This window comes from Eptesicus fuscus, chromosome 12 (genome assembly GCF_027574615.1).
Source record: "Eptesicus fuscus isolate TK198812 chromosome 12, DD_ASM_mEF_20220401, whole genome shotgun sequence".
Lineage (NCBI taxonomy): Eukaryota > Metazoa > Chordata > Mammalia > Chiroptera > Vespertilionidae > Eptesicus > Eptesicus fuscus.
Window position 1 is genome coordinate 9,995,076 of NC_072484.1, and position 12,082 is coordinate 10,007,157.

Sequence of the window (12,082 nt, forward strand, 5' to 3'; positions counted from 1 at the left end):
TCCGGAGCCTGGCTCCTTCCGCTTCCAGTCTGCTGGCGTGCTTGCTCTGGGGGCCACACCGCCATGCCACGAGGCAGCACCAGCTCAACATGTGGGGGGCTGCACTAAGGACCGGCATGCCTGCCAGCCCCAGCTTCCCCCAACCCCCCATCCCAGACATCACAAGTGAGAGAAGAGCCACCGTGGACAGCCCCAGGCAACAGGTGCCCTGGGGCTCAGCCGAGCCGCCCTCTGTGCCCTGCCTTGGCCCACGTCATGCATGGGCCGTTGTTTTACAGCCCCACGTCCTGGGGTCGCTGGATGCAGCAGCAGATCCTCGGAACCATTATCTCCATTTTACAGAGAAAATAAAGGCACAGAGAGGTGACGTGCTGTGCCCCAGGCCCCACGGCGGGGAGACTCAGAGCTTGAAGTGGCACTATTCCTAAGGTCCAACAGGCCACAGGCGCAGGGTAGTGAATTCCAGCCACCGAGAGCGATCAGGGACAGGCCGGCAGAGGAGTCAACGCGCCAGACAGGAAGCCGGACTCTTTCTAACAGCCTGATTTTATCAGAAATGAAGCCGCTTCCCTCTGGACTGGGTACCAGGGAGCCTGGCTGCTCTCAGACCTCTAACTGGATCAGTGTTTCCAAAAGCCAAGGCAGGGACCCGGACCGTGGTCCATGGTGTGACATCACCTGCCTCCCAAAGGACCCCACGCATCCCTAGCTCAGATCAAGAGAGGAATGAGCCAGGGCTGACAGCTGGACACCTCTCCCTGTGCTGTGGAGCTCACAACACCTGGATACAGACGCACCAGCTAAGCTAAGCCTCAGCTGTTGGGGCCCAGAGGACCCCCTGATCTAAACAGCATCAGCACAGAGCATCAGTGAAGGGCTGCAAACTCAAAACGCCTACCGGGGCCACAAGAGTGCGTCCTAGGCACGTTCTATCCGTGCGGACAGGCTCACTGCCGTACACACGCTGAAACAGTTTTCATGTCCACAGAAGTGCACTCTCTTCCATTTCTCGGATCAGGGGCCCTTTCGGCCGGGCTTTATCTGCCGCTTTCAGGAGGGCCCAGAGTACAGAGAACGCTCCCTACTTTAAACACACGAGCAGAGGATGGCGGTCCGGCAGGCGGCCCTGGAGCCAGGGGAGCTCCCAGGGGGCCAGGGGCCAGTGGCCAGGCCACAGGGGCGGCCACTACGCAGCTCCAGCTGATGCAGGCTAGGTGGGAACCAGCTCCCAACAGGGGCCGGATCTTCGTTTTTCTAAGAAGCCAGGAATCCAGATTTGGGGCATGACATTCTATAAATGACAGCAGCAAATTCCTTCCCCGCCTCCCCCCCCCACCTCAAAAAAAAATCCAACATACCTGCAGGCAGGACTGGCCCGTGGGACACCTGAGCGCGGCCTCAGTATTAAATCTTTGCAGGAAGGCTTCTCCATCTCGGAGTTCAGAGAGGGCCTTCTCGGTGTAGCCTGCAGTCTCGGGCCTCCTGGCCACCTAAACACGACTTCCCCCATAAGCCCTGGTGGTTTTCAAGGCAGGTGTGGCCTGTCCACGCTGACTCCCACCCCCAGCTGTCCCGGACCCACAGGGGGTCTCCTTTCACAGGACGATGGGCTAGGACTTGTCAACAACAATGTCCCTGGGTCCCGTCCACGCCGTCTTCAAATCCGCCCCTCACCTGTGGGCCCTCGCTGTCCACGCTGCGCCCGGCATGCCCTGCCTGGACCCCGCTCTCCTTAGCAGTTGAATTCTTCCTGTTGTGTCCTCAACTCCCAAATTAATCACTATCTCTTCTATGACGCCTTCCCGATTTCCCAGGCAGAATTTAATGCTTTTGCTCCTTTTTTTTTTTTTTGTTTTAAAAAAACAAACCAAGTCTTAGGATTACGTGCCCGTTCCTTCTGGACCCTCTTTCTCTTTTCAAAACCTCTGCAGCCTCCCTGTGCACCTGAGCACACGGCGATGACAGCGTTTCCACAGTGAATGACAGTGACTGGAGCACACGTCGCCCTCCCAGCAGGCTGGGCTTGGAGACAGCGGTGGACCCTGCACCCTCGGACCCACACAGGGCCCAGCCAGAGAAGGCGTCCATATTTGGTGAAGAGGAAAAACCTGAGAGGCCATGAAGTCTGTCTGATTACCCAGCTCCCACCCAAGCCGCCACCTGAACTAAAATATCGGCTCTCGAGAAAGACACACACATACAGCCCCTCGTGGGACCGTTTCTGTCCGTCCACTGCCATGCCCAGGCGGGCACCAAGGCAGGTCTGTAGGATGAAGGGGGCTGACACGGTGCCCATCACGTTGGGTTGCTTCTAGGGGAGATGAGGTTACACAGGAGACACACTTCATGGGGTGCCTGGCACAAAGCAGATGTGCAGTAAACATCTGGGGCTGCTTTACTGCGCCCCCGTGGGCTCTCAGACCGCTGCAGACCTGGCTTCCCAGGCACAGTCCGCACCACAGGGCCGGCCGGGCTCCGGCTCCAGGGAGAGGCAGGGCCAGGTCGCAGCATGGAGCTCTACCCTCCCGGCTCCCAGGCAGAAGCCTCCATCTCGGGTTGCCGGGTTGCCTTTAATAAGCTTGGGCATTTCCAGAATGTTCTAGCATTGCTCCTTGGGGCCTCACACCTGGCTGGCAGCAAGCCCTGGGGACACCAGGATCTAGAGGAGATTTACAGGGAACAGGGAGTGGAGATCTTGTCCTCTGGGCCTCAGGCACCATCTTCCATGTCCTTCCCCACCCAACTAAGGGGATTTGACCCCAAAAACCTGGGTAGGAGGCAAAGGTGGAGAGCAAGAGGGTGCGGGAAGGAGGCGATGCCCAGGGCCACCCCGGCTGCGCCCGGCCCTGCCAGGCCTCGCAGGCCTGAGGCGCTTCCTGGTGACTCCACATCTGCCTGGGGAGCTGCGGAGCGAGGGGAGTTAAATATAGTCTCAGCATCCCGCACGGCTCGCATCGGCGCCGAGAGTGCCACCTGGTGGCCCGCGCCCGCTCCTCTGAGGAATAAAACCACCCGGGAGGACGCAGCAAGATGGCCGGCCCAGCACGCCTGGGTGTGGAGGGGGAGAGCGTGCGTGCGGTTTTCCGCTCACCGCTGGCCGAGGCCCCCCTCCTGCTGGTTGCTAAATCTCCACCCAAATGGCTTCCCCAGAAAACTCAGGCCGGGCCTGGCGTGTGGCCTGCGGAAACCACCGCCCCGGCCGGCCGGCGGCTCTCACCATGTCGGCCAGGCTGCAGAACTCCTCCAGCCGCAGGAGCATCCCCTCGATGGTCTCCTCCACCTCCTTCGCCTGAAAGACAACGTCCTGGAGGTTAGCGAAGGTTTCCAGGGAGACGAGTGCCCTTCATTTTTAAAAAGAGCAAGCGAAAGGTTAGGGTCATCCGCCCAATTCCCTCTAGGCCGGCTTTTCCTTTGCCAAACCTCTCCTAGCCTCATTTGAAACAGGGATAATCTGGGCGCAATCTTGATGCCTGAGGGCTGGGCAAAGCCACCGTGGGCCATCCACTCCAAGCAGCTTTCAAAAGACATGAAATAAATACCAACAGGAAGTAACACAGGTACCCTTAAGATCCCCGTTGTTCAGACGAGGAAACTGAGGCTCAGAGAGGGGAGGTGACCTGCTCGAGGACACACAGCTAGCCAGTGGCAGGGCCAGGACTCTCATGTAGGTCTGAGCCCACAGCCTCAAAGCCGGCTCCAATAAACCCTGAGACCTGCCTCCTGAGAAACACCGGAGAGGAAGCGTGAGCCGTGGGAGATGCAGAATAGAAGCCGAATCTGTAACTACACAAGACGCGTGCGGTCAGCAGACACAGGCCTCAGTGACACCGCCCACTGTGGACAGCCTGGGACGCACTCTCACTACAATATTATCCGTTGTCTGCAGTTCAGCTTGAACCGGGCACCCTATTGTTTCTTGGAAACCCTATCATTAGCCCAGGAGAGTAGGGATCGGGGAGCGGGACGAGGGAGACTGAAAGGAGGTTTGATGGAATGTGAGGGGTCCCAGCTCTGGTTACCGGGGCCAGGCAGTGACGTGACCGAGGGACGCGCCACCGGGCCTCCTGCGGAGCTCGAAGGTGCCAGACCCCTTTCATTTTCCAAGAGAGGCCAGAAACTCTCACTTCATGAGAAATGTCTCAATTTTCAACCAGTGGCACAAATTCAGAAAAAGATACATTTTTTTCTAACGCTCCACGGGCCAAGCTAAAGACGCATGTGAATGGGTCGGCCGGTTTATAATCCCTGCTTTCATCACGAGGGTAGAAATTAGTCTGACCCTGTCCCCCTCAGGTATGTACAACCCTCAAGGCATATAAAATAGGGGAGGGTTTCGTGTGTTTTTTTTTTTTAAAAATTCCAGGCATCTAGGAAGAAACTTCTAGACCCTGAACCTCTTTCTCTGGCTCACCAGGCCGATCACGCTGCTCAGGGAGGCGACACCAGACATTTCTGGGCAGCCTGGGCCCGCCCCCCGCACCCGAAGGCCCCTCACCACCCAGTGGCCCCGGGAAATGCTTAGCCGGTGCCAGAGCCGGCTGCTTGCAGCGCCAGCCGTCGCCACCGCCACAAAGTAAACGGCTGCAAAAAGCCATCTTTCCGGCTGGAGTATAAATAGTACCCGTGGCAATTTTAAACTCTGGAACCTTCATCTCACAGCTGGGACTATTTCTGTGCCTGCACGGGGGAGGCTTGACAGGGGAGGGCGACCTCAGCGGAGGGAGGCTGGGAAACACACAGGAAGTTCTCCCCCCGAAGTGAAATCATGGTACAATGTCTTGAAGGCGCCGAGGGAGAACGAAGGTGGGAGAGTGTTGGCTGTTCCCTCTGATGCAGAGACGAGTGAGAGAAACGGGAGCGGGCACGGAGGGCTGGAGACCCCCGGGGAGCGTGGGTGCAGACAACGCCGACCCGCCCCAGCCGGACCGCTGCCTCCTTCCCGAGATGCGCCTGAAGCCCTGCTCCTAGGAAGCGCATCTCAACCAGAAAGGAAGTTACTTGGTCCTGGGTTCAAATCCCATCTTCTCTTTTGCCAGCCGTGCGACCTTGACCCACGGGTTTAACTTCTGCATTTTGGTTGGCTGCCCTGTGACAGGAGCCCTGGCCGGGCAGGGCTGGTCGGAGGCTAAGCTGACAATAAACCTGGCTCCATTTAACAAAGAGCCCACGCACGGTAGGTGTGTAAGTGGTTGCTTTCTGTCTCTCTCTCACGGGATCGAAAAAGCAAGGGCTAATCACCATAAGTGGATCATCTCAGCTGAGCCTCAGGAGAACTCCATACAGCAGGTGCTGGAATTTCCCCCCTTTTCTGAACTGAGAAGCAACGGACCAGAAAGCTTAAGTCACTTGCTCGTGGTCACACAGCTCGTAAGCACTGACTCCAGAGCTGACGCCTAGCCACCACGATGCTCCTGGGGGAGAGGGAAATGTGTCCCCTCCATCCTGGGGGAGAGGGAAATGTGTCCCCTCCATCGCCGTCCCGCCTCCTGGTACTCAGGGCAGTGCCCCCAGGCAGGAGACAGCCCAGAGCGCGTTTGCTGACTGTCTGGTGGGCTAAGGGAGGAACAAGCCCCAAGACATTCCCACCCACAGGAAGGAGCTCAGAATTAGCACCCCACAGGCCCACAAATCACTCACGGGGCCATTTTCTCTCCAGATAATCCCCTAAGTGGCCTCAGAAAGCAGAGGCCTGCCGGCTGCAGCCCACGCACCCTTTGAAGCAGCCCATCATCAGGATGAATGCCCTCGCCGTCCTTTGTAACTCCCCGGGCACACATTGTCCCGCTCCGAGGGCAAGGACACGAATGGCTCACTTTAAGTAACGTTCAGGGCCCGGCCAGTGACACTTATTTTAACAGATGTGAAGCACAGCATTTGCTTTCTTCTTCCACACCCCTCCTCCCAAAGTGCCGGTCGAACCTTCCCAGCTGGGCTGGCAACAACCACACACACACACACACACACACACACACACACACGAAGAGGGGCTGGCTCCTGCCTACCAAGTGACTGGCATAAAAAAACACAAGACCCTCCACCTCTGGTCTTCTCTAACTCAACAAACGGAAACACCATTGTCCAGTTGCTCAGATAACCGGGAGCATCCTTGACTCATCTTTCTTTCTCTCCCCTCATCCCATCCAATCTGCACACAAATCCTCTCGGTTCTTCCTTAAAAGTGTATCCCAAATCCGACCGCTTCTCCCCGTCTCCCTCGCCACCACCCTGGCATAAGGCACTGTCCTCTTTTTTTTTAAATATATTTTATTGATTTTTTTACAGAGAGGAAGGGAGAGGGATAGAGAGTTAGAAACATCGATGAGAGAAACATCGATCAGCTGCCTCTTGCACACCCCCCACTGGGGATGTGCCCGCAACCAAGGCACATGCCCTTGACCGGAATCGAACCTGGGACCCTTGAGTCCGCAGGCCGACGCTCTATCCCACTGAGCCAAACCGGTTTCGGCGGCACTGTCCTCTCTTGCTGGGACAGTGCAGCAGTCCGCTCACTGGTCCCCGCTTCCTCTCCTGCTCCCCTTCAATCTACTCCCCTGAAAGGCCCTGTTAGGCCCAAAGTCTCCTCAGCTCAGAATCTCCCACCATGCCATTTCGCAGCTGCTAGGGTGGCGACAACCCCAAAAAAGGAAAACAGTAAGTGTTGGCGAGGATGTGGAGGGAGCGCCTGGAACCCTCCGCGGACCCTGCGGGCGGGACCGTGGATTCGTGCAGCAGCGCTGGAACCCGGTCCGGCAGTTCTTCAAAAGGTTAAACACAGAGTTACCCTGTGACCCAGCAATACATCCCAAAGGATAGCCAAACACAGGCTGTTACATAAACCTGGACACTGTTCTTCACAGCCACAAAGTGGAAATAACTCACGTCCACCGACTGGTGAATGGACAAAGAAAACGTGTTCCATCCACACAGGGGAGTATTATTCAGCCACACCAAGGAACGGGGTCCTGCTATACGCCAGGGCATGGACGGACCTGGAAAGTATGCGGAGTGAAAGAAGCCAGACACGAAAGCCACTGTCACACGGTTCCTTTGATGTGAATATCCAGAAGGGGCAAATCCACAGACAGGAAGTACACTGGGGTGGTCTCCGCCGAGGGATGCGAGGAAGGGGAAAGAGGGATCGGTCATGGGGTTTCTTTCAGGGGTGATGGAAATGTTCTGGAATTGGGTGATGTTTGTACAACAGAGTGAATATACCAAAGAACACTGAATTACATACTTTAAAATGGTCAGATTTATGTTGTATGAATTATATCTTAATTAAAAAAAAATCCTCTCCTCTTTTCCACCTCACTCAGTAATGTCAAATAAAACTCCCTTTCCCTATACCATCTGGACCCTCTCCCTCCTCTCCAACCTCATCACCGGCTGCTCACTCCCCACCAACCACACCAGCCATGTCCTCACCCCAGGGCCTTTGCACCTGATGTTCCCTTCACCGGTGAAGCTCATCCCCTGCTTCCTTTGCTCTTCGATGAGGCCTCCCCTGACCTCGCAACTCGCCTACCATTCCCTGTCCTGCCCCAGTGTATTTCTCTTTACTCTTACCACCGTACTATGCATTTTACTTGTTTCCTTTCCTTTTCCTCCATCGGAATAAAAGCTACTGGAGGGCAGGGCTGTTAGTCTATTTTATTCCCCTTTGTATTCCCAGGGCCTAGAACAACTCCTGGCACATAGTAGGTGCTTTTGTTTCTAGAGCTGGCCCTCCACCTCCCTCCACCCACATACCTTTGTGCAATATGACTCTGCCCACGAAGAGGTGGGATCCCTTCCTCCCCACCCCTGAATCCGGCCGGGCCTAGGACTTGCTTTGACAGATAGAATGTGCTAGAAGCAATGCTCTGTGACTTCTGAGTCTAGGCCTCAAGAGACGCTGCAGCACCCGAGTCACTCTCTGAAGACAAGGGCCATGTGAACAGAGCCACTGGAATGAGCCCCATCAGCCTGCAAAACCCTGCACCATACAATGGTAGCTGCTTCCATCTACTGAGTTTGGGGTTGTCACCAGACAATGGATCGCTAATACTGCGCTCAATGAATGTTCGCTGCAGGGAAGACAGGAAGGAGGGAGGGAGGACAGCCCTGAGCAAGGACAGGAGGAAAAGGAACACCCTCTTCTGGAGGAGCCCCACCTGAGAGCAGCAGCCTGGGCTGCTGTGTGGTCCCAACCACATCTCCGACCAGCTCTGTGCCTCGGTTTCCCCATTTGAAAACGGGAGGAAAACAATCCTCAGACTCTCTCTGTCTTGAGATGAAAGCTGAGGAGGGTCAGGTAATTTTTCTGGGTTACTCTCAGTGAGATGCTATATCCTTAAGAGAGAGGACTGTAACCTGGACCCTAGCAGGGTGTCCACACTCAGGGAGACCCTGAAACCAGGCAGGAGATGAGCACAGGGGAGTGGGCCGTGCTCCGGAAGGGCTTTCAGCACGCTGCTTGTTTTCCGTTTCCTCCTTCTGACGGAGCCCTTCGACTCTCTGCGAAACACAGCAGCACAAGCAGGCAGCTGGCACTCCGGGCAGGGAGACAGCAGGGAGGGGTGGGGACTGTGGCAAACAGGAGACCCGCGCCCCACCTAAAGAGGGTGGCTACTACTTGGCTCCAGCGGATTGTTCCAGGTAGGAATGTGCCAAACCTGTTTTGTTCAAGACAAATGATGGTCCAGACATTTATGCAAACTCTCCCAATTCAAAAATGTTCAAAACTAACCTCAACATTTTTAAATCACTATGACGGCCAAACGAACCTGTTCACAGGCTGAATGGGGTCTTCAATCCTCTGGCCTATCAGTGTCTTTAAAACACAAACATACATGAAATGTCCACAAAAGATGAATTTATATAGAGAGAAAGTTGATTAGAGGGGCTGGGGAGAGTGAGAGCTAGGGAAGAGGGTTTCTCTTGGGGGTAATGAAAATGTTCTAGAAGTGATTGTGGCTGATGGTTGTGCAACTCTGTGAACATATAAAAAGCCATTCAATTGTACACTTCCACGGGTGAACTGTGCATAGAATTATATCACAGTAACACTGTAAACACACACACACACACACACACGCACGCACGCACACACGCACGCCCACCTAGAAACTACGTGGTCCATTCCGCCCAGGCCAGGCCCAGGACACCGAACTGAAGCCCTGCACCTGCTGCTGCCACATTTTGGGGGCGGCCAGTCCTTTGGGTTTTTATCTTCCCTTTCTCCCTGGTGCGTTCACAGCGGACTCGGCCGCAGGCAGCTGGCCGCCGTGCAGGAGCATCACCCCGCGACCAGCGCGCTGAGGGGCACTGGGGTCGTTTCTGAGTGGGAACTGGTCTGCTCTAAAGCTTCTCGGCCGGTGGGCGCTGAGGGTCAGCCAGACGGGGACCTTTGGCCCAGGCTCCGGGCTGACTCTCCCTCCCGGCACGGCACCCTATGGCTCCTTCCACAGCAGGCAGAGCCTGACCCTCTCCACGCACCCGCGTGGCCTGGCTCCTCACACTCCTGAAGGTTCCTATTCGGGGGTGTGGTCAGCTGAGTCAATGTCCACCCAACGGGCACATCAGCGGCCCCCCCGCTGCCACCCTGCTCCTCCAGCACCCCAGACTGCAGTCCATAAAGCTGCTCACGGCTCGCCCTGCTCAGGGCTTCTATCCATGACCCCGGAATCGGATCCACTCTCCACCCCACGGCCCCAGGCCTGGTGTGGCCCTGCCCGCGCTCCCCCTGGATCACCGAGGTCCTCCCACTCGGGCAGCTCCTCATCTCTCCGGACCGGGCCCTGTGGCACCTGCCAGTCCTCCCTGCATCTCCATCCCGGCCCTCAGCTGTCTCCTGGCGTTCAGTTACTCTGATCATTATTAGTCTGCTCCTCTGACTGCCAGGCCAGTCCCTGAGGGCAGGCACTGCACCTGTCTCCCTGGCCTCTCCCCGGTGCCCAGCGCAGTGCCCAGCACACAGCACGTCTGCCATAAAGATCCGAGGAACAAATGTATACAGAACGACAGCTGGAGACAGAGCAGACTGTGCCCGGCGCCACCCACAGGCTCCAATCTGAGCATGTGAAGACTGAATGCCCAAAGGGACCCACAAGGCACAAGGATGGGACGCCTGGGGGAGGGGCTTCCCCTGGGCACACGGTGTTTGCAGGCTGGACTCAATAAAATAGTCTTTGCTGCCACAAAGAAACAGCCTCATCTACGTTTTCCTTAAAACTCAAGGGCATCTTTATGATTCCCTACTTTAGTCCAGACACGTGGTTTGGAGAAACAGTTCCCTCTCCTCTTATCATGACTACAGAAAAATACAAGTTCAAGCACCAGGGCAAATGGTAACTGATACCACTTCAATATGGGGACACAATAGGGAAAAGTGGGGACTGTGGCAAACGGGCTGCAACTGGGAAACACGCACCTAGGATTACCAGACTCTTCATAATTTTAAATAAACAAGAAACTCGGATTTTTAAAAAATATATATTTTATTGATTTTTTACAGAGAGGAAAGGGAGAGGATAGTTAGTTAGAAACATCGATGAGAGAGAAACATCCATCAGCTGCCTCCTGCACACCTCCCACTGGGGATGTGCCCGCAACCCAGGTACATGCCCTTGACCAGAATCGAACCTGGGACCTTTCAGTCCGCAGGCCGACACTCTACCCGCTGAGCCAAACCGGTCAGGGCGAAACTCGGATTTTTTTATGGTAACAATTCTCCATTTAAAAAGCCCTCTCTGGTTTGAACCAACCACATCAATCCCTGATCTAATCCACGTGTGTTTAAAGGACCCAGGTGGTTTCCCCGCCATCATCCTCTGCTCATTCGGCCAAGATCCTGCGTGTGAGAAAGGGCTGGCTTCATTTCCTCCCATTCTAGGCCATCAACCCCATCTGTGGGCCGTAGGAGCCCAGTGGAATTCTGAAAGACCAGAAATTCACCGTGGGCATCAGTGCTCAGCCATGTGGGAGGGCCCTGAGCTCCCCACTGTTGTAAGTCACAGGGCACCCAAGAGGCAAACATCTCCCCCTCTCCCTGCCACCTTGATGCAGCTTCTGAAAACCCCCCTGAAACTTCCCCCAAAAGAGGAAGTTCAAACCAGAAAAAGAGAGACAGTAAAAGACACAAAAGCTGGTTGGACAGAAACCCCCAAGGGCACTGGAAATAGTAAAACACTCACCTGCCAGCCAGTCTCAGCACGTGGCCCATCAGCTGCCCCTGCAGCCGGTGAGCCAGGAGCCCCATCTCCCACTGCCCCCTTCTGCTGCCGCTCTTCCGCCCCGAACACCTGCTGCGCCCCACCCAGGGCCTTTGCACTTTCTGGTCCCTCTGCCTGCAATAGTTTCCTTCTCCCTCTCAGCCAACTCCTATTCATGCTTCAGGGCTCAGCCTACAATGACACTGCCTCATGGAAGCCCTCCCTGATCTCACCCAGACCAGGCCAGGGTCCCTCTGCTAGTGACCCACCTAGATCCTGGGTCTCTGTTCTTCCCCCAGCACATTCCTCTGGTTACCACTAGGTCTTGGCTTTCTCAGAGAGGCCTTCCCCGCCCCTTGCCTCCCAGGCACACAGATAGATGCCCGCTATCACATCACCCACGTCACATTCTCCGTAGCACTCATCACAATTTACAGGTTTTGTGTGTTCCGTGCTTCCTGTCCTAAGAGGGCAGGGCCCTTGTGTGTTTCACCGCTGTGGTTCCCTCCGTGTCTGGCATATAGTAGGGTAGGGGTTGAAGGTGTTCAATGAAGCAGGTACACTTCACCAGGAACCACAGGACACTCCTAGGACTAGACTGGGCTGGTCTGACACTCCCACTGCTCCCTTTAAAAGCCAAAAGTGGACTCAGGAGAAGGCCAGAGGGGGAGGGGCCTGCTGCCCAGGCCTGTTCCCAAACCAGACCTCCCTTCTCCCACTCACTTGCCCACCTGCAAACAGCCGCGGCTCGGGGACCTGCTAATGAATTAGCTGTTAAGTAGAAGCTGCAGAGGACTCAACTCAGATCGTTTCTGCCTCTTTTGGTAAATAAATGTCAGCAAGCGCTCTAAGTGGGTTCATTGCCGCACAGAGATACAGGGAGTTGGGCT

The 12,082-nt window shown here is 55.8% G+C and overlaps 1 protein-coding gene across 4 annotated transcripts in view; it reads right to left on the reverse strand.

Annotated features, from left to right (window-relative positions):
- Positions 1–12,082, reverse strand: part of BCAS4 (breast carcinoma amplified sequence 4) — a 54,650-nt gene that overhangs the window by 39,919 nt on the left and 2,649 nt on the right. For 3 of the 4 annotated variants that reach the window (XM_054723952.1, XM_008141180.3, XM_054723950.1), the window contains exon 2: positions 3,218–3,289. The exons of the other annotated variant lie outside the window; for it this stretch is intronic. In XM_054723952.1, the coding sequence (XP_054579927.1) occupies positions 3,218–3,289 (72 nt within the window). The remainder of the gene's footprint in view (positions 1–3,217; positions 3,290–12,082) is intronic. 4 annotated transcript variants of the gene reach the window in all.